The 23811-nt window shown below is 39.4% G+C and overlaps 1 protein-coding gene across 2 annotated transcripts in view; it reads right to left on the bottom strand.

The window, feature by feature from the left end:
- Positions 1 to 22949, bottom strand: part of LOC132891523 (aryl hydrocarbon receptor-like) — a 62975-nt gene extending 40026 nt beyond the window's left edge. Inside the window, exons 1-3 of one of the 2 annotated variants that reach the window (XM_060929194.1) lie at positions 22866 to 22949; positions 22491 to 22698; positions 8371 to 8552 (exon numbers count right to left, since the gene is read on the bottom strand). In XM_060929194.1, coding sequence (XP_060785177.1) covers positions 8371 to 8552; positions 22491 to 22546 — 238 coding nt within the window. In that variant the 5' untranslated portion in view covers positions 22547 to 22698; positions 22866 to 22949. Of the gene's footprint in view, positions 1 to 8370; positions 8553 to 22490 lie in introns of both variants that reach the window. The other variant, XM_060929193.1, reaches the window with a different exon arrangement.
- Positions 22950 to 23811: the final 862 nt, after the last annotated feature.

Genomic DNA, 23811 nt, shown 5'->3' with positions numbered 1-23811 from the left:
CCTGTAGAAGGATAAAGCGGCTAGAGATGATGAGATGAGATGAGAAAATGGCCAGCTAAATCTGTTGATCAACTGTTGCAAGTCATTGACGCAATGTGACGAAGCATATCAATATTTTTACAAATGTTTATCGTATTTATAGTTAATCCATGCTTAAAGTGCTTGGAAAGCTACACTAAGGTCAGGAAGCTTTTGATGTTCCTGTATCTCATAATGAATCAGAAGACCGTGTGTAGTTCAGAGAAGGTTGAGTCATAGTCTCATGCTCAGAAGCTCCGCCTATGGACAAATTATGGGAAATGGTACAGTATGGTCCAGAAGGTTCATTTTCTTAGCCATGTTTATTGACAAAACATAACAGACTCACTGGCTATAAGACTGGCTGGAGAGACTACAGCTTGAGTGATGATGGGAGTGGGCAGGGCTGGTTTGAAGGTGTTTGTTCTGTACGATGCAAAGTTACCATCAAAACACCCTGAGTCTATTCAATGAACAGGGATGGAGAAGCCCTACCAGGTATTTCAGGTTCTTTCCTGCCCTCATTTGTGTTTGTTTGTGCTTCTATGTTAAATTGTTCAATTTCGCAGGATTCTGCACTGCAAAAAGCAACCTTAAAATTCACATCAGGTCTTATTTCTCATACAAAATGTAACAGGAACTGACTACAGTATCTCCAATAGGAGATAGGAAATTAATTTATTATGATCTGTTAACACCACTGAAACATGGAAATCCTGCCTTCAGCACCTTCAAAGGAAATCCGGACCTTTCTCTGACGGATGGATATGAGACTAGACCACGCTCGACTCCTGCCTTCCAGTTATGAGACAGGAAGTCTATTCAAGCTCTAACATCAGACAAAGACTTTATAGATAACTGATCATTTCATTTCTTCTTCATTACTGAGCATCTTGCAGAACCAGCCACAGTTCTTCTGGACACTTTGACTGTCACACTTGCTTCTTAATTTTGCACCAAAACCCAGCAGCCTTCATTATTGCTGTGTTCACACTTATACCGGTACGAAAGTGGTATAACTGTATCGATACAAAGTATACCGGTACAGTTTAGTGCATCTGTCCACACTAGCGAGAAATGTTTGCGGTTTTCTTTCACGGTAGTCGAAATGCGCGTGCGCGAAATCTTTCCGTGGTTACCGAGTAACTTCCTTCCGAGAATATGGCGGATGAAACAACGTGTGTGTGCTTTTTGTTGTCAATGTACAGTCTGTATTTCTGGTGGTCATTTATTCAGTCGAATCGTATAAAACGCGCGAGGCAGTTGAGAAAGAAACAAAGAAAACGAATCTCCCTTTCTCCCCCTCACTTTCTCCCTCTTCCCTTCTCTTCCCCTCCCTTTCTCTCCCTTTTCCCCTCTTCCTCCTTTCTTCCTCCCTCCTTTTCCCCCCCCTTTCTTTGCTCCATGTAGCTCCACGGTCGTTTTGAGCCATTTTGACGTTTTATTTACAGCTGGAAAGTACGTGCGTATTGCCAGAAGAAGTAGGAATGGTTCATTGCGCATGCGCATTATATTTGTATCGATACAGAACCGCTTCATCTGTCCACACTACAGCGAAGCGCTACAGTACCGATACTGTACCGGTACGAAACCCATACATTTGTGGGTTTCGTACCGATACAGTTATACCACTAGAGTACCGGTATAGTTGCTAGTGTGGACAGGTGTTGCGGTACGAAAGTAGTTTCGTATCGGTACAAAATCCCTAGTGTGGACAGGGTATTTGTTTTCTTCATGAAATATGCTGCTCAGATACAAACATTTAATTTTGTGCTGGAGAACGAATGTTTCGAAACCCAAAATGTTTTTGTACTAATGTAGAAGTCATAAAATAGAAATCTATAACAAAGTTTTGGGGAAAAAAATAGGGTGCTAAGACTTTTGCACAGTACTGTATATAAAAATAAATAAATACTGTACAATTATTATATTATTGACCTTTTGTTTGTGGTTCCAGTTGATAATGATTCTCCAAGTTCTTTCTTTAGAAGGCTGACTGTATAAGATTGGGCAATACCAAAATGTACTTTATGACTACCTCTTGACTAACCTTTAAAGATGATTGCTTAATATCTTTATCTCCCAGGTTGTACACACTAGCTACTGTCTATGTGTTTACTACAGTCTGACTCACAATCCACAATCAAAACCACAAGAAGTCCATTGAATAGTTAAAGGGAATAGATAACTCCTGTAATCAGGTCTGAGGCACATAAACATCGCAAGGAATTTCAAAGCTTGTGTACAAGCTTTTGCAATTTCAAAAATTGCACTCATTTTCTTTTTGTCTCCGTCAGCCGCATCATCACGATGATGAAAGCTCTACTCACTGGATCTATTCAACTATACAGGAACAAACCAGACCACATTCCACAGGTAATTTTACCAGAACGAACTGGTGGGTCTCACTGGGTTGTTTTTTGTTTTGTTTCCGAATGTCCAACTCTTTCCGAAAACCTAGTACAGGCATAAATAAGCTCCAAGTTCTCTGCCAGGTGGTATATTTGCATGTTTTGAAGGTATGGTTTGACAGAACAAGCTAGAACCCTTTCATTTATTTGCACCCAGCTCGGAGCCAAACAAGCCCTGATGTGTGCTCGCTTATCGGGATTCAGTAGAGGCCCATCTTTCTCCACTGAGGATTTTGCTTGTCTGATCTTTATCATTTTCCAAGATGATAATCAAAGGCCTGAGAAAAAGGAGCCAATGTGTTGGCGTCATTACGATTTAAAACAAAGATGGACTAGCCCAATATATGAGTAAATTTAGACGCCAGGATCTGATAAGCCAGCAGTTTGCATGGGGGTAGAGGGTTGTTTTGATAGGTGCACATTTGCTAAAAATTAAAGGGCTTTTTGGTGCCTTGATTGAACACTGTGTCTCAGTGAAATCTGAATAAAGTCTCTGAAACACAGGGAAGGTACAAAAGCCCCAAACCATAATGTTAGCATTATCAAAAGACATTATAAATGAGACATGTTTGAGAAAAAAAAGGAGTCTTTTAAGTCGTTGTTTTAGCTGGGTCAGTTCCCAGAGCTGTGTATTTTTTTCTTCTTTCTTTCAAAGATTTAGCTCTTAACTAAATGGTTCAAACATGTGTTCCTGGTCAAACCTTGAGTTGTAAACGCTCCCCTCCTTAACAAGAGCTGCATCTTTTTTTTTTTTTTCTACACAGATCCACTTTGCGTGCTAAGCATTTCCTCGATCGTTCAAGGAGGAAAATATTTGTTTTGGAATGTCATTGTGTCATTGTGAAACTGAATGAAAAGTTGCAAGACGACGTCTTTGAGCGCCGTCCAAGTGCGGTTCGAGATGGATCTCGGCCAAACCCGTTTTCTTTTAAATTTACAAAAACACATAATCACGCACATTTAAACTCAGTCAGGGGAAGACAATGTGCAGAACCACAATGAATCGCATTCAGCTGCGTACAAAGGCTTGGAAGGAATTGGATCTGGAATCACAATACAGCAATCTGATACCGGACAGTTTACAAAATGTCAGCCATTTTAAGTATTGTTCATTTAAATGTCTGCACTTCTACACCAACACAGTCGATCAATCAATGAAACCACTCGCTCAATCATTTCCATTTGAAGTCTCCTTAATTGTGCATGATAAAGTGTGAGAGTGAGCGTGCAGAACTTCTCATGACAGTTTTTGAAAACGTGATCTGAGAAACATCTCGATGGGGTTCTTCTAGAAGTTTCCTCAGGATGAGTATGGACCTGAAAACGATCAGTGAGTCAAATTACAGTAGCATGTTTCCACTGATAGCTATCTTTGATATATGTTGTAATATTAAAAAGTACCTTCTGGCACTTTTTTTTTTTTTTTGGATTTTATAGCATGTCTTCCTGTAAAATAGTTTGAAGTTGTTGACATGAATCATACTTTCTGAAGAAGCGATCAATCATGGATAAAGAACGACAAGCATAACGGATGTTCCAAAGCAATGAGCAAAGAAGACTGTAACACAACATGGTCGTTTGAATGTGATGTTTTCAACATGAGAATTGGATTTCCCATAACGCTTTGGTTCTTGGTATCTTACAGTGTTTTACAAAAGTATTCATCCCCCTTGGTGTTTGTTCTGTTTTGTCGCATTACAAGCTGGAATTAAAATGGATTTTTGGAGGGTTAGCACCATTTGAGTTACACAACATGCCTACAACTTTAAAGGTGAAAATTGTTGTTTTATTGTGACACAAACAATAATTAAGATGAAAAAATAGAAATCTGGAGTGTGCATAGGTATTCACTCCCCCAAATTCAATACTTTGTAGAGCCACCTTTTGCTGCAATTACAGCTGCAAGTCTCTTGGGGTATATCTCTATTAGCTTAGCACATCTAGCCACTGGGATTTTTGTCCATTCCTCAAGGCAAAACTGCTCCAACTCCGTCAAGTTAGATGGATTGCGTTGGTGTACAGCAATCTTCAAGTTATGCCACAGATTCTTAATTGGATTGAGGTCTGGGCTTTGATTAGGCTATTCCAAGACATTTAAATATTTCCCTTTAAACCACTCCAGTGTAGCTTTAGCAGTATGTTTAGGGTCATTGTCCTGCTGAAACGTGAACCTTTGTCCCAGTCTCAAACCTCTGGCTGACTCAAACAGGTTTTCCTCCAGAATTGCTCTGTATTTAGTGCCATCCATCTTTCTTTCAGTTCTGACCAACTTTTCTGTCCCTGCAGATGAAAAATATCCCCACAGCATGATGCTGCCACCACCATGCTTCACTGTAGGAATGGTGTTCTCAGGGTGTTGGGTTTGCGCCACACATGGCATTTCCCATGATGACCAAAAGATCAATTTTAATCTCATTTGACCAGAGAATCTTCTTCCATGTGTTTGAGGAGTCTGCCACATGCTGTTGGGAAAACTCTAAACGTGTTTTCTTAAGCAATGACTTTTTTGGCTACTCTTCCATAAAGCCACATTCTGTGGAGTGTACGGTTTAAAGTGATCCTATGGACAGATACTCCCATCTCCACTGTGGATCTCTGCAGCTCCTTCAGTGTTCTCTTTGGTGTCTTTGTTGCATCTCTGATTAATGTCCTCCTTGCTTGTCCTGTGAGTTTTGGTGGGAGGCCTTCTCTTGTCAGGTTTGTAGTGGTGCCATATTCTTTCCATTTTGCTATAATGGATTTAATGGTGCTCCCTGGGATATTCAAAGTTTGAGATATTTTTTATAACCCAACCCTGATCTATACTTCTCCACAACTTTGTCTCTGACCTGTTTGGAGTGCTGCTTGGTTTTAATGTTGCTTGCTTAGTAGTGTTGCAGAGTCAGGGTTCTTCCAGAACAGGTTGATTTATACAAACATCATGTGACAGATCATGTGACACTTTCATTGCACACAGGTGGATCTTAATCAACTAATTATGTGACTTATGAAGTGAACTGGTTGGACCAGCTCTTATTTAGGGGTTTCGTACGAAAGGGGGTGAATACCTATGCACACTCCGGATTTCTGTTTTTTCATCTTAATTATTGTTTGTGTCACAATAAAACAATTTTCACCTTTACAGCTGCAGGCATGTTGTGTAAATCAAATGGTGCTAACCCTCCAAAAATCCATTTTAATTCCAGCTTGTAATGCGACAAAACAGGACAAACACCAAGGGGGATGAATACTTTTTCAAGACACTGTAGGTACTATCATGACTATCATCACTGGCTACTTGTTACCTATGCCACAGAAGTTTTCAATCCTCAGTCAGATTCATAGTTTGATGGACAGAAGGAAGACAAGGACAACTCGGGAACAAAGGATAAGTGCTCAGAAAGGTTTTCCCACAATGTTTATAGTATGTGCGTCCAATTCTGGAAAAATGAATGTTGATGTGCTGTATTCATATTCGTATTAAGCGCACACTTCCTAGAATATGAATGGAGACAATTCACTTTCATCTTGAAAAACTTTAGGTTTGGCCCTTTTTTTTTTTGCCCAGGAGTGTATTTTGGAGCAAACTATAGCACAGATACACCTCCTGCTCTCCTATTGGCTGACCAAGAGCTCCTCATAGAGTGCTGCACAAAACAGAAAACTATACCAAAAAGCTAGCATGAAACCAGATTGAGGCTTTGCTTGTGATGCTTACAAGAAGTTCACGGAAAGGTTAATTTGCTGAATACAGGAAGCGCCATGTGGCATGCTCATACAGAACTCGTACAAAAGTACGAAAAGAGGAACTGGGTAAGAGGGCAGCTAGGGGTGTCCTGAACACAGGGAGGAGTCAAGGCATCAGGAATGTCACCATCTCAGGTGGAGACTTCCAGGCAATGGAAAGAGAAAAAAAATGTTTTGTTCTTAGGTAAATCTTTTGCATTATGTGGGTTGTTTTTTTTTTTCTTTCACCACACTCCCTAGTTCTTCCTAACATGCTTCCTTTCAGGTTTTTCAGTTCATGCATCACACACAGACAGACATCAACCTCTGAAAGACGGAGATCGGTCCATGTAAGGAGTAATCATTTTTATTCATGATTTTTTCTCGGACAATAAACAAGGCCGAATAAGGTGTGGTTAAGATATGTAGTTAAGCTCAAGAACAGAGAGACAGCCCAGGGTTTTTATGAGTGCTTCATGACTGAACGGAGCCAAATGACTGACTCAATGGCATTTTGTATGACTAATTGCTTTGATGCAAGATAAAAGCTCCTCATGTACGTTCACTTCACTGGCCTCGTTATTTCAATAAGCCACATGTTTCTCCTTTGTTCAGTACAAGTTTGGCATCAATTTATTCTAATTATGAACTTACTTTTATCATAATACTCGTATATCTAATGACAATGTATTCCTCCATCTTGAAATATTGATAGGTTTCCTGCAACGGCCAATTGATAGAAATCCAGTCGGATTAACTCTTTACCCCATAATGACGACATATGACGACCCCGTGTATATCCCATAATGACGACATATGACGCCTTGTCTAAAACCTTGTCTTTAGACTTTTTTTCTTGTAAATATATTCTAAGGGTGAACAGTATATACACTACCGTTCAAAAGTTTGGGGTCACCCAGACAATTCTGTGTTTTCCATGAAAAGTCACACTTTTATTTACCACCATAAGTTGTAAAATGAATAGAAAATATAGTGAAGACATTTTTCTGGCCATTTTGAGCATTTAATCGACCCCACAAATGTGATGCTCCAGAAACTCAATCTGCTCAAAGGAAGGTCAGTTTTATAGCTTCTCTAAAGAGCTCAACTGTTTTCAGCTGTGCTAACATGATTGTACAAGGGTTTTCTAATCATCCATTAGCCTTCTGAGGCAATGAGCAAACACATTGTACCATTAGAACGCTGGAGTGAGAGTTGCTGGAAATGGGCCTCTATACACCTATGGAGATATTGCACCAAAAACCAGACATTTGCAGCTAGAATAGTCACTTACCACATTAGCAATGTATAGAGTGGATTTCTGATTAGTTTAAAGTGATCTTCATTGAAAAGAACAGTGCTTTTCTTTCAAAAATAAGGACATTTCAAAGTGACTCCAAACTTTTGAACGGTAGTGTATATATACAAGGGTGGCTGTAGCAACTGCTTTAAGGGGTAAAGAGTTAAAGGTCAACCTGTCTAGACATTTGGTCATTGTTTCAGGTCATGCATGGCATTTGTCTCTTAGCAGATGTTCATTACTGATATGAACTTGTTTGATTTTTAACAGTCGAGGAGCCACCAGTATAAGTCGTAAGAATGTGCTTTTGGTTTGTTGAATCAGATTGTCCATGTGATAATCATTCCTGTGCACAGAATATTCATCTTCACCCAGTGACTATGGTCACCGAGTAAAGCGTCATGACATCAGGACAACATCTATAGCTTCTGCTTGACACAACGAAGGGAACGAAAGTCTTTCTGCAGGGTTCTTTGGACAGTCAAAGGTTCTACTGTGACCCGTTTCTGAAAGTCTGAAAGTGCAGTCGATTTGGATGTTTTTTCTTTGTCGAGCCATGCCTGAGAGTATAGTGGAGGATTTCCAACATTCTTATAAAATCTCACAATGCATGGTGATGGGTTAGTGTCCAAAGGACAAACTAAAGAAGGCTGTAGGCTGCTACATGGAGCCTAGTACCATGGAACGTTTTGTAACTTGAAATCACTTTAAATGGAAACACATCTGGACTCGATTACGATGATGACCTGAGCTGGAGAGTGTTTCAAAAATTATTTCCTTCTTTCCTTAGATTCAGTTACTGACTTGACTGAATGACCCTAAAGCAAACACTTCACTACTCATACTAACCGATAAACAGGAGATTTCTGACTCATCAAAAGTCACACTGACTCTGTCCACTTTTACCCAAATAAAACAAACTGCTTTCGGACTGACCATTGAAGAAGCTCTTGACTTTCAGGTAGCCCACGCTCAGACGCAGGACTGAGAGTTTGTCCAAGCGAGTGAGCACGCTCTCAGAGAAGGGAAGCATGTTGGTCAGCCTGTCCAGTTCGGTGTTCAAGCGATCCCTGTGCCTCTTCGATGGATTGGACTTGGTGGCATCATTAGAGGGTTTCCTATTGAAGGAAAATGAAAGCATATTGAAGGGCAGTTTTGTTGTAAACTCGAGAAGCTTGACAAGTGCATATCTAATAACATTTGTGTGGGGAAAAAATACACAAAATAAGACCAACCCATCATAAAAATGAGCATTTTCTTGTAAATAATTTTATATGGTAGAAATTGTTACGTGTCAGTGGGCTTGCATTTGTGTGCACTCTCTCTGGTCTCTTTCTTTCCCTGTTTGTTTGCTCTTCTGTCTCTAGAGAACCTACTGGCAATCATCATTAACTCTTGACAGGAATGGACCAATGGGAAGGCAAGAACCCAACCAAAAGGCAGAGCTATCTGTTAAAAAGCAGCACATTGACGCCCTTTTGGCTCATTGTTATCCTGCTTGTTTGCTAGCCTGTTTTGTTGGTGTTGGTGTTGGTCCCTCTTCCACTCTTTATACGAGCCCCCTTAGTTTGAGAACAGCTAAGATTGTGTGTGTGCATCTACATTCCATCACGTAGGTGTTTTTGAATGTCTAGACACACTCGGTTAGAGGGCAGGAGTAGCTCCCCACTCTTGTATTTCTTGTTAGCTTAGCCTATTGTAGTTAGCCATTCCTTGTTTTATGTTTTTCCAGTCAGGTTAGCTACTTCATATCTAGCCTAGTGTCATCACCTTTTTACAACATTCATTTCTTTGGCAGTCCTCATTCTCTCTCCTAAGTGAGACTAGTTTCCCCATCATCCTGGTTTTATGGTTGTCCTGTTCTTACTGTCTGTACTCTGACAAAGTTTTTTTTCCTGTCTTGGAAAATAAATGTGCATGTTTATATATACATATATTTATATTAAATTAACTTTATTACCACTATGCTAGTTCTATGCTTATTTTGTTGTATGTCCATTATCCATTCTTTGTAACCGCTTATCCCGTGCAGGGTCGGGAGCAAGCTGGAGCCTATCCCAGCTGACTATGGGCGAGAGGCGGGGTACACCCTGGACAAGTCACCAGGTCATCGCAGGGCTGACACATAGAGACAAACAACCATTCACACTCACACCTATGGTCAATTTAGAGCCACCAGTTAGCCTAACCTGCATGTCTTTGGACTTTGGGGTAAACCACAGCACCCGGAGGAAACCCACGCAGACACAGGGAGAACATGCAAACTCCACACAGAAAGGCCACCATGGGCCACTAGGCTTGACCCCAGAACCTTCTTACTGTGAGGCGACAGTACTAACCACTACACCACCATGCCACCTATCTTGCTGTATGTGTGTTAAATAAAAGGTCTGACCACAACTTCTACAGTACCTCCATTTACCATCACTATCATCCAACCAGCCTTCTCTACGGAGAGCTTGCGGTCAGTAAATGCCCCACCAGAAGACCAAAGCGACATTATAAGGACATTTGCAAATGAGACCTGAAGGCCTTGAACATTGACTTATGCTCCTGGGAGAACCTGGAACTTAATAGACCTGCCTGGAAGCTAAGCAACTATGAGAAGACCCTGATGAGGCAGGCTGAAGAAAAAAAAAGAACAGCAGAAGGAACAGCAACAGAGAGGACACCCTCCATCAACCCATATCTGCACCCTTTGCAGACGGGACTGCTTGTCAAGAATCGGTTTTGCCAGTCATGCCCAGCAAAGTGCGAATCCATAGACTCAAAAGACTGATGGATGCCTCCTACATCCAACCAACCCACAATTTTAAACTGTTACTGCTCTTACACTCACCCGAGGCCTTTGCCTTCTGTGGAACATAACAAAATTCAGACGGACCTTCGGATACGAAATAAGAGATTATAATTTTTACCTAAAATTGCTAGACTGCGAGTTGGCCTAGTGGTTAATGTGCCTGCCTCTCAACTGGGAGATCGCGAGTTCTCCTTGCGGTCGGGTCATACCAAAGACCATCATAAAAATGGTACCTACTGCCGTCTGTCAAGGTCCGCTGCATTACAGACGCGAGTGGGGAGGCAAACTCTTGCGCTTACCAGAGGACTAGTCCCCCACTGTAACTCTAGCTATGTGAAAGGCCGAGGGCTACAGAAACGGAGATCGGTGCCACCATATGGTGCAGGAAGGCTTTTTGAGAATTGCTAGAATATTTCTAGGATTTTATTTTATAGCTGTTTATTTCCTTTTGACTACTTTCCAAAGTAGTTACAGACACATTGACTTGTTTAAAGGGTAAGAATAATATATATTATTTTATATTATATGGGCAGCACAGTGGTGTAGTGGTTAGCACTGTCGCTTCACAGCAAGAAGTTTCTGGGTTCGAATTCAGCAACCGACAGGGGCCTTTCTGTGTGGCGTTTGCATGTTCTCCCCTTGTCTGCGTGGGTTTCCTCTGGGTGCTCTGGTTTCCCCCACAGTCCAGAGACATGCGGTTAGGTTAACATGGGGCAGCCATGGCCTGAGGTTGGGCTGAAGTGCCCTTGAGCAAGGGCACCTAACCCACAACTGCTCCCCAGGCGCTGTAGCATAGCTGCCCACTGCTCTGGGTATGCATGTATGCTCATTGCTCACTTGTGTGTGTTCACTGCTTCAGATGAGTTAAACGCAGAGGTTAAATTTCACTGTGTGTTTAAGGCCACATCCACACGACAACGGCAACGTGATGTTATTTAAAAAAAATATCGCCTCCAAATGGGCAACGATCAGTAGAAATCAGGTCCATATGGCAACGCAACGCTTGCTGAAAACGATGCAATACACATGCCACACCTCTAGGGGCGCTGTAAGACGGTCCCTTCGGACACACCAGAACAACCCATACGAAAAAGAACAGTAAAGAACTTATAAGAGTTTACCACTGTCTTAGTAGTAAATCCTTATAAATATAAATAAATATATATGCCATGTATGATTTACTCCTGAAAGTGGCCCATTTTGCATTTTCCTCATACAAATTTTTTATGAAAATCTAGTATGTATGAAGTGAACGTTGTGCATGGTTTTTACAGATAATGTGTATGATGAATTACACTGTCTTTGTATGCTTCATGTAATGTTTGTAGTTTTAAATTATATTTTACAGTTTAAAATGTACATGCCTTTTATATGTAAATCCAACACAAACATATGTGGATTTACATATAAAAGGCATATACATTTTAAACTGTAAAATATAATTTAAAACTACAAACATTACATGAAGCATACAAAGACGGTGTAATTCATCATACACATTATCTGTAAAAACCATGCACAACGTTCACTTCATACATACTAGATTTTCATAAAAAATTAGTATGAGGAAAATGCAAAAGGGGCCACTTTCAGGAGTAAATCATACATGGCATATATATTTATTTATAAATCCTTATAAGGATTTATCCTTATATTTATAAGGATTTACTACTAAGACAGTGGTAAACTCATAAGTTCTTTACTGTTCTTTTTCGTATGGGAATAGAAGTAAGGACGCATGCGCATAAACTATTATGCGCGAGACTTCATATTAGCCACAAAGTCAGGAAAATCTGTTCGTAAAATTACATTATAATGACCAAATACAATGAAAAGTATTTTTCCAGTCTCACCTGTGAAAGGTAATCCCATGTGATCTCGTTTGGACGGTAAACCTGTTGGTACAGTTAAACGCAGCTAATCTTTATTCTCCGCTTTGACCTTTCCAATATGGCGGCGAGGATGACGTACGCGGAAGGCGGCGTCTTTAATGGTCCGGAATAAATTGAATACTACAGGTTGATGGATTAATTTGCTGTTTCTCACCTGTGAAAGGTAATCCCATGTGATCTCCTTTGGACGGTAAACCTGTTGGTACAGTTAAACGCAGCTAATCTTTATTCTCCGCTTTGACCTTTCCAAAATGGCGACGAGGATGACGTACGCGGAAGGCGGCGTCTTTAATTGTCCGGAATAATTTGAATGATACACGTTGATGGATTAATTTGCTTTTCTACGCCCTTTTTTGAGGAATGTATTGTAGGACTTAAACCATCATCTGAAGAGGTGAGATCGCTCCTTTTTTCCCCTTATTTTTGCTGGCGGGATTGACTCTGCCCTAAGGGCTATTCTCTCTCTCTCTCTCACTTTGCACCAGGCATTACACAATAAATATTCACAGTGAAAATATTTTGTAAGCGCGTTTCATTAACCAATTTATAGGATTTCTTGACAACTCGCATCGCATCGCAGTGAGATCATTGGCACTACTGGTGTTAAGAATCAGACCATTTCATAAATGAATATTTTGCTGTAGAGCTGCAGTGTTTGTACAATTGCATGTTTTTGCTTCACTATTACTGTCACTATTCTGCTTCTTGCATTACTACTGTGAACTAACACTGAACATAATAATAATAATAATAATAATATCCAAGCTCGTGTTTCACTCTCACTAGTGCTCTGTAAGGCTTTTTCCTGGTGATATTCGTTACACTTCTACCCGGCGTGAAGCATTCACAGTCATGTGGTTGTGACGTCATCGTAAACAAATCCGTTTTACTCATCCAGACGACTTCACAACGGCAACGTTGCCAGATCTTTCCACTCTGGAACCCGTTCTCAAAAAGACTGCGTTTTGGGCACCCAAAACGCCGGCGCCGTGTGGACGCCAGGCCTAAACGATAAGCAATTGTATCGGAGTCACCTGAATCCGTTGCCGTGTGGACAGGGCCTAAGTCTGCTTGAGTGTACGTGTGATAAATAAAGGCTTCTTCTTGGCTTGGCTTGGCATAAATAAATAAAGTAACCAGTCACACCTCTGGAAAAAATTTCAGAGCAATCCGTTCATAACTTTTTCCGTAATGTTGCTAACAGACAAACCAACCAACCAACAAACAAACAAACAAACGCTACCGAAAACATAACCTCCTTGGCGGAGGTAAAAATACTTTGTGTCTCTGAACAAACAATCCAAACATCACAATCATCTCCCACCATGAAGTAGAGTAACATGTTCGACTTACTTTGGAAAAGAAGAGTTGGAACTTTGTTTTTGACCGTCCAATTCAAATACAAATTGGGGGTGGGAAAAAACAACACACACCCCTCCATGTTTGTCTTTTGCTAGAAACAGGCTATCCGGCTAACTGTCGGTGATGTAGTGGTTAGCACTTTCACCTCACAGCAAGAAGGTTCCGGGTTTCTGTGTAGAGTCTGTATGTTCTTCTTTTGCCTGTGTGGGTTTCCTCCCACTTCAAAGACATGCAGATTAGGTACAAAATTATTGAACTTGTTGTATGTTGCTCTGGATAAGAGTGTCTGTTAAATGCCTGTAATGAGTGATTTATATTCACCTCCTCAATACGGAGAACTCGACAGTCAGTATTCTAGATTTAACAAATGAATATGTCTGTATGATGATGATGATTTATCTGAAACAGCTACTATTTTGTTTATTTTTGATGCTCTGAGCGGCCATATTTTTTTTTTAATTTGACGTCACTTGGTGAACTCAGGTTTGAGAAGACCGCCCTGAGTTTCCTGAGTAGGAATTCTGGGTTTTCCTTGGCTTTTCCTAGTCAGAGACCGTGTCAGAAGTTTTACTCGAATGCAGGATAAGTAAAGATGCTACACGTCAATGTCAACACAGTGTTCATTTTGATGTGTCCCGGATAAGACAGTACGAAATTATATGACACGTAGAGCACATCCATTGTAGACTATAGTCTTCATATTGTAATTATGATTATAATTATAGTTGTTATAGTGTTATAAGAATGGAACGTCTGGGGTTTTTTTTACACATCCAACCATCATCATATGAAACGCTAGCTCTTAGATGTGTGGTGTTATTTTGTTGCAGTTTAATGGTATGGTTTTATAATTGTAGTGTAACCTACTGTAAGAATGAAAGTGGGTGAAAGTGTGCTCGCAGATAGCTCGGGAAGCAACAGATCTCCAGCCAAAGCATGATGCCTGTTTAGGATACAATAAAGCCTCTCTCCTCAAAGCCACATCAAAAACCACTCCCAGACTTCCTCTGTGCTAATAATGAGACTATGTTTAGACTAGCAGGACAGTATTTGTCTTTGAGCATGCAAGTTTCAGTTCAATGGTTCATTAGTAAAATGTAATGCAAACAAGTAGGCAAAACATAATTATGCACACTCAGAATGGAAGCATGTGCAGGTGTTGTCGAGCTGTGCTATGACTACGCTTGTTTGGGTCAAAAATAAAACATGCGTGTTGCGTCGAGCTTGTGAAGTCCAACAGTCTTCGCCATTTGCAAATGATCTTACTCTGGCTGGCGCCCAGTACTGGCCTGCTAAATATGAATCACTCGGATGAAATGTGAACTCATCACACATCAGCCATGTTATACATCGAAAACACATGTCGTGGTCAACGCTGAGATAAATTCCGGAGATTATTTTGAACGCGATAGCTCGAAAGGAAGAAACAAGGTGCTCCAGGTTACGTGTCCAGTATCAGTATCAGGATCAGTATCAGGATCAGTCTAGTTCCAGATGTTCAGTAACATCTTTTTTTCCCCTTTCTTTTACCATATGTTATTCTTTTTTATATTTGTATATGTAAATACTTAATTTAATTTAATTTATCTAAAAGTTTTCTCTATTTTCTATTCTCTGTTTATCCTGTAATGATGCTGCTGGAATTTTAATTTCCCTGAGGGAACCCTCCCAAAGGGATCAATAAAGTTCTATCTAATCTAATCTAATCTAATCTAATCTAATCTAATCTAATCTAATCTAATCTAATCTAACAGCATACAACCCCGATTCCAAAAAAGTTGGGACAAAGTACAAATTGTAAATAAAAACGGAATGCAATAATTTACAAATCTCAAAAACTGATATTGTATTCACAATAGAACATAGACAACATATCAAATGTCGAAAGTGAGACATTTTGAAATTTCATGCCAAATATTGGCTCATTTGAAATTTCATGACAGCAACACATCTCAAAAAAGTTGGGACAGGGGCAATAAGAGGCTGGAAAAGTTAAAGGTACAAAAAAGGAACAGCTGGAGGACCAAATTGCAACTCATTAGGTCAATTGGCAATAGGTCATTAACATGACTGGGTATAAAAAGAGCATCTTGGAGTGGCAGCGGCTCTCAGAAGTAAAGATGGGAAGAGGATCACCAATTCCCCTAATTCTGCGCCGACAAATAGTGGAGCAATATCAGAAAGGAGTTCGACAGTGTAAAATTGCAAAGAGTTTGAACATATCATCATCTACAGTGCATAATATCATCAAAAGATTCAGAGAATCTGGAAGAATCTCTGTGCGTAAGGGTCAAGGCCGGAAAACCATACTGGGTGCCCGTGATCTTCGGGCCCTTAGACGGCACTGCATCACATACAGGCATGCTTCTGTATTGGAAATCACAAAATGGGCTCAGGAATATTTCCAGAGAACATTATCTGTGAACACAATTCACCGTGCCATCCACCGTTGCCAGCTAAAACTCTATAGTTCAAAGAAGAAGCTGTATCTAAACATGATCCAGAAGCACCGACGTCTTCTCTGGGCCAAGGCTCATTTAAAATGGACTGTGGCAAAGTGGAAAACTGTTCTGTGGTCAGACGAATCAAAATTTGAAGTTCTTTATGGAAATCAGGGACGCCGTGTCATTCGGACTAAAGAGGAGAAGGACGACCCAAGTTGTTATCAGCGCTCAGTTCAGAAGCCTGCATCTCTGATGGTATGGGGTTGCATTAGTGCATGTGGCATGGGCAGCTTACACATCTGGAAAGACACCATCAATGCTGAAAGGTATATCCAGGTTCTAGAGCAACATATGCTCCCATCCAGGCGACGTCTCTTTCAGGGAAGACCTTGCATTTTCCAACATGACAATGCCAAATCACATACTGCATCAATTACAGCATCATGGCTGTGTAGAAGAAGGGTCCGGGTACTGAACTGGCCAGCCTGCAGTCCAGATCTTTCACCCATAGAAAACATTTGGTGCATCATAAAACGGAAGATACGACAAAAAAGACCTAAGACAGTTGAGCAACTAGAATCCTACATTAGACAAGAATGGGTTAACATTCCTATCCCTAAACTTGAGCAACTTGTCTCCTCAGTCCCCAGACGTTTACAGACTGTTGTAAAGAGAAAACGGGATGTCTCACAGTGGTAAACATGGCCTTGTCCTAACTTTTTTGAGATGTGTTGTTGTCATGAAATTTAAAATCACCTTATTTTTTCTCTTTAAATGATACATTTTCTCAGTTTAAACATTTGATATGTCATCTATGTTCTATTCTGAATAAAATATGGAATTTTGAAACTTCCACATCATTGCATTCCGTTTTTATTTACAATTTGTACTTTGTCCCAACTTTTTTGGAATCGGGGTTGTAAGATTTTAAGAAAATTTAAGTAATATAGTATGCAGATTCTTTACATCAAAGACAGAAACTATAGGGCATTCAAGCATACATTTTCACAGTAATGCAAGCAAACCAATCAATGCTGATTGATAGAGGTCACACAAAGAAAGAAAGAAAGAAAGAAAGAAAGAAAGAAAGAAAGAAAGAAAGAAAGAAAGAAAGAAAGAAAGAAAGAAAGAAAGAAAGAAAGATAAGTAAATAAATAAATACAGTATACTGTGCAAAAATCTTAGGTACATGCAATGTTTTTACATTAAAAAATACCATAAAGAAGAGTAAACAATAATAAATGAAACAAAGTCCGTATTTGGTGTGAGACGACCCTTTGCTTGAACAAAAAATAGTAGTCTCAGGTACAGTGAGTGCAGTTTTATAAGGAAATGAGCTGTAGGTTTTACTGAAAATCTTGCAGAACCAGCCACAGTTCTTCTGGACGCTTTGACTGTCACACTTGTTTCTTCATTTTGCACCAAAACCCAGCAGCCTTCATTATGTTTTCTTTCTTAATCTGAAAAGTGCTCTCTTATGTAATATGCTGCTCAGATAAAACACTTTTTTTCTGTATCATTTAACTTTGTGCTGGAAAACAAACGTTTGGAACTCTAAAATGTTTTTGTACTGACTCAATAATGTACGGTAGACGTCATAAAATAAGAAGACATAAGTTTGTACTAAAAAATAGGGTGTATAAGGCTTTCTTTGTACTGCAAATAAAAACAGAAACACGATATAACAAAAATGCAAGATTATACTGTGTGTGTGTGTGTGTGTGTGTGTGTGTGTGTTTATATATAAAGTTTATTTATTCTGTCCACATTCACTGGATATGAGCAATCGTGCGCTCTGATTGGCTCCTCCACTACTAGGCTATCAGCTCATATATCGTGAGTAGAGAAAAAGAAAATGGCAGAGCGTGTTGCTGAACCAACTGAGGACGAAATAAAAATTCTACTCGAAAACAAAACCCCAAAAAATACAAAAAAAACCCAACAAAATATGGAATAAAAAAGTATTTGATGGTAAGAACGTATCTTTTTTTAATTTTTCAAGAATTATTATTATCGCATTTTTCACAAATTGCTACTGTCATTTCACTGGTTTGTTTACATTCTAAGCGGAAATGATTTTGTCAGACATTTTGTATAAAGTTTTTATTTGTCAAATTTGCAAAAAATAAAAATAAAAATGCTCTGTTTCTGAAAATCCAGTGAATGTGGATAGAATAAAACAGTTATTCCACTCACTCTCATCGTACATGGCTTATAGCCAACTTGGTGCTACACGCCTTGTCAGCTATCAGCTCATGTACGACTCAATTTCGGGGAATAACTGATATATATCTCAATGGGAGGGGGGGATATCACATGGTTGTGCGAAGATATGAAGTTTTCTTGCAGTGGTGAATGTACATATTCACAGCTGAGCAAAGTGAACGAGTGAAAATATTTTCAACATGAGAAGATAAACTTCATATCTTCATGCCACCATGTAATGGTCTTTATATTATTTGGACACATCCACAAAAGATACGCAAGTTAATCAAAAAAAGAATTTTAATTTTGAAGCAGTCAGCCATTTTGATAACACACGTCTAGTCAGCAGTGACGTCATCAGAGTGAAATATCAGGAATTATTATGCATACAGGACACTTTCTCCATGGAATAAAAACATGTACTCTATTCCCTTCTAGTGGGTTTATTGACAGCATGCAATATTGTTATCATATCGCTTATCCTCCATGTATTACGCCACTCTCCCCAATGGAGAATGAGTGTGCAATATTGTTATAATATTGCACATTGTCAAGACAACACAATGTCAGACATCAGAGCTCATGCGAAGATTCAATGACAAAACTTTTCTGCCGTGCATGCACACAATCATTTTTTTGTCAGCCGGGAAAGAGAAAATACAAGGCAAATCCAGTGCCAGGTTTAAGCACTAAATAAATAAACTGAAACTAAAGACGCGCTGAACATCCGAAATGCTACCAAAACTTCATTACATATTCTTCACGCATATTTACAAGAGAAAAGCATACCAACGGACATCAAAAAACTGGAAAAGAGACACATCGGAGATGTAAAACCTCTGCACTAGTGAGTGACTGTGACAATTTGTAAATAAACGAGGTTTGCTTCGTTAAAAGCAGAAGATTTTGAGAGAATTTTGGCTGCCAGTTTGCTACGTTGCATGTAGTTGTCGATGTTGATTTTAAAAGTAACTAAGTAAATTACACAGGGAAAATAATAATATTCGGCTTGACTGTGCTAGCATTAGCCTTCGCTAACGCTACACCTGCTGGAAGGTAACTAGACTGCCGTGCTAACAGCACCGAGTTGTGGGTAAGCTCGCATTGGCCTTTGAGAATGCTGATATGAAGAGTGTGTATGTATAATAATAATAATAATAATAATAATAATAATAATAATGGCTTTTTTCATGGTATATGAGATATATTCCATTCAGCTACTCATCTTCAACTCATTCAATATCATGCTAGCTGAATGGAATATATCTGATAGACCACTCAACGCCAGCCAATGTTATTTAAATATTGTTTAAATATTATTTTGAGATTATTGAACCCAGCGGCCAGTGAGGGCCTTTCTGTGTGGAGTTTGCATGTTCTCCTCGTGTCTGCGTGAGTTTCCTCTGGGTGCTCCGGTTTCCCCCACAATCCAAAGACATGCAGTTAGGTTGACATGGAGCGGCCTTGGGCTGAAGTGCCCTTGAGCAAGGTACCAAACCCCTGACTGCTCCCCTGGCGCTGTAGTGTGGCTGCCCACTGCTCTGGGTGTGTGTGCGCGCGTGTGTGTTCACTGCTTCAGATGGGTTAAATGCAGAGGATGAATTTCACTGTGCTTGAAGTGTGCATGTGACAAATAAAGGTTTCTTCTTTTCTTCTTCTAAATATGTCACTCAGATCTGTGATGTATTTCGTATGAAAAATACGAGTTTTTCACCACGAGAAGATAAACTTCATATCTTCAAGCCAACGTGAGATTTTCTTTTTATTATATAGACACATTCACAAACAAAAAGTACACAAACTTATCAAAACAATTCATCGATTTCCTCACGACTGACGTATAGAGATTTATGTCATGGTTTTGGTTCTCCATGTCCCGGATGGAGCTTGTATGGAAAATACCAGTGGTGTATTTCCCAGTAAAACACTAATATATTTAACAACAGTTATTCCACGAAACTGAGTCAACGCGGTGGGTAGCATTAAAAAAAAAAAACTATCCACATTCCAAATCTTTTTCTTTTTTTAGTGTTTTTGTCTTTCATCTACGAATAGAAAATTTTGTCAGGGAAATAATTTTATTGCAAATAAGATATTCAGTTTCTCCTTTATAACGAGTTAATGTCAGGTATTATCTTTTATTCAGCAAGGATACAATATGTACAAACTTACATCAGGATACAACACACACACACATCTTTAAAAATGTACAGACAGACAGACAGACAGACTGACTGACTGACTGACTGACTGACTGATTGATTGATTGATTGATTGATTGATTGATTGATTGATTGATTGGTCAACTTGAAAACCTTTCCCTTGTGTATGAAAAGCTGAGCGTATCAAATTGTCATATTCTATCTTCATCTATCCACATTCCAAATCTTTTTCTTTTTTTTAGTGTTTTTGTCTTTCACCTATGAATAGAACATTTTGTCAGGGAAATAATTTTATTGCAAATAAGATATTATCCTTTATAACGAGTTAATGTCAGGTATTATCTTTTATTGAGCAAGGATACAACACACACACACACACACACACACACACACACGTTTAAAAATGTACAGACAGACATAGATAGATAGATAGATAGATAGATAGATAGATAGATAGATAGATAGATAGATAGATCGATCGATCGATCGATCGATCGATCGATCGATTGGTCAACTTGAAAACCTTTTCCTTGTGTATAAAAAGCTGAGCGTATCAAATTGTCATATTCTATCTTCATCTATCCACATTCCAAATCTTTTTCTTCTTTTTTTAGTGTTTTTGTCTTTAATCTATTCTCCTTTATAATGAGTTAATGTCAGGTATTGTCTTTTATTGAGCAAGGATACAACACACACACATACACACACACACATCTTTAAAATGTACAGACAGACAGACAGACACATAGATAGATAGATAGATAGATAGATAGATAGATAGATAGATAGATAGATAGATAGATAGATAGATAGATAGATAGATAGGTCAACTTGAAAACCTTTCCCTTGTGTATAAAAAGCTGAGCATATCAAATTCTTCATCTATCCACATTCCAAAATTTTTTTTCATTTTTTTTTGTTAGTGTTTTTGTCTTTCATCTATTCTCCTTTATAACGAGTTAATGTCAGGTATTATCTTTTATTGAGCAAGGATACAACACACACACACACACACACACACATATCTTTAAAATGTACAGACAGACAGACAGACAGACAGATAGATAGATAGATAGATAGATAGATAGATAGATCGATCGATCGATCGATCGATCGATCAATTGGTCAACTTGAAAACATTTCCTAACGAGTTAATGTCAGATATTATCTTTTACTGAGCAAGGATACAACACACACACACACACACACACACACACACATCTTTAAAATGTACAGACAGACAGACAGACAGACAGACAGACAGACAGATAGATAGATAGATAGATAGATAGATAGATAGATAGATAGATAGATAGATAGATAGATAGATAAAGTCAACTTGAAAACATTTTCCTTGTGTATAAAAAGCTGAGCGTATCAAATTGTCATGTTCTATCTTCATAATAAGAGAGTTACATCTTTAACTGACTTCATGTTTTCTTTCTAGAGCTTCAGTAGAAAACAATAATGGCGAAAATGAGGTAGTGACTTGTGCGCAGGCGCAGTAGCACGTTCTCGGCTCGCGTGCGTTTGCCTCATCTGCGGGGTTGCTTAGTTCATTTCGTGTGAACAAGTTTTTCTTTTCTTTTTTTTTTGAAAAGAAAAAAGAGAGAGAGAGAAAAAAACAAAGCGGGTCCTAAAATATGTCAACAGAGGGGTAGCGGAGAGGGAAAAGCGCGTTCCCACATTAAAGGGGGTGGGGGGGGGGCGATCAGATTACACTAACACACTGGAGGCCAGTGGAACCCGGCGCGCGCTCCTCTGCTCTTCCCCCCTCCCTCTCACGAGCATCGCGTGCGAGCAAAAGCTCCGCTCGTAAACTTCGGTCGTGCCCAAATCCCTCCCTGTTCCCTACACAGGCGCCCTAAGCACCTCACTGAAATAATGGCGCTTACACAACGCGCAGTGCACTAGATATCCAACAGAGCGCGATTTAGGATTTCCACTCAGTCTTTCAAGGAGGAACAATTATCCTCAATGAACCTGTATGAATGGCTCTAATAATAATAATAATAATAATAATAATAATAATAATAATAATAATAATGTTTCCCAAATCAAAACAAACAAGTACATAGGTACATGGTACAGGATACCACTGCTACATGTTTACAGCCTGATTGTGAAAAACATTTCCTATTCCCACAGTATTTATATATATGCTGCTGTTGAATAATATATAACCACTTACTGTTTTTGGACAGGCTTCTTCCTCTTCTTGCCTGCATACCTGTCGTTATCCAACATGGTGGTCAGGCTTTAGAAAGACTGTAAACAGCTGCTCCAGCTACCTGCCAGAGAAAATCCGTCAAGGTGAAGTTGAAGTCCAGCTGTGAAGAAAACTCCAGATGTGTCCAGAGTCTCTGGGTGCTTCCAGTAGATGAGCTCTACGGATGAAACTGAGTGAGAGTTTAAGGTGTTGGAGAGCTGGAAAGTCGTCTAGACATGATGAATATGATGTTCCGCCTTTAGTCTTCAATCTAAGCTGACATTTAAAACCAGCAACAACGCACACACACACTGAAATAATTTCGATTGCCAATATATACTATAATATATACTCAACCCAAATCCTGTCTGCCTTTTGACTTCAATTTGGAGACAGACACACTGTTCTGACAGGTAGTGTGTGTGTGTGTGTGTGTGTGTGGCTTTAGGCATGGGGCGTTTCAGGAAACTATACTACTTTTTTTTTTAAGGTGGACTGTAAAGTGAAGTGTGTGTGTGTGTGTGTGTGTGTGTGTGTGTGTGTGTGTGTGTGTGTGTACACACACACACACACACACACAACTGACCTCTATATTAGATATTCCATCTGAAGGTTTATCTTTAATAAACATTATTGTACAGTAACTGACTGAAGCTTTCATGATACAGTGCATTTCCTTAGGAGGACCGGGGTGTAGATATGGGGTGGCCTGGTTAGACCTAATGACTTTACCAGGGGTGGCAATACAGGGTGGGGCAAAATACAAAGAAAATGACACAATGTGGTTTCTTTTAGCTGTGTATTATATGGGCCAAGTAGAAGCAATAAAGGATTAGACAATCTAAGAAATATTTGTTTGTCGTCTAGAAAAACTACAAGTCATACATTAGGCTATACACCTCTTCTTCTTCTTCTTCTTTTGGCTGCTCCCGATTAGGGGTCGCCACAGCGGATCTTTCATCTCCATTGCTCCCTGTCTTCCGCATCCTTCATCCTTCTCTACCACACCTGCCACTTTCATGTCCTCTCTCACCACATCCATGTACACTACCGTTCAAAAGTTTGGGGTCACTTTGAAATGTCCTTATTTTTGAAAGAAAAGCACTGTTCTTTTCAATGAAGATCACTTTAAACTAATCAGAAATCCACTCTATACATTGCTAATGTGGTAAATGACTATTCTAGCTGCAAATGTCTGGTTTTTGGTGCAATATCTACATACCGGTAGGTGTATAGAGGCCCATTTCCAGCAACTCTCACTCCAGTGTTCTAACGGTACAATGTGTTTGCTCATTGCCTCAGA

This window comes from Neoarius graeffei, chromosome 9 (genome assembly GCF_027579695.1).
Source record: "Neoarius graeffei isolate fNeoGra1 chromosome 9, fNeoGra1.pri, whole genome shotgun sequence".
NCBI lineage: Eukaryota > Metazoa > Chordata > Actinopteri > Siluriformes > Ariidae > Neoarius > Neoarius graeffei.
This window is presented reverse-complemented; position numbering and strand designations above follow the sequence as displayed.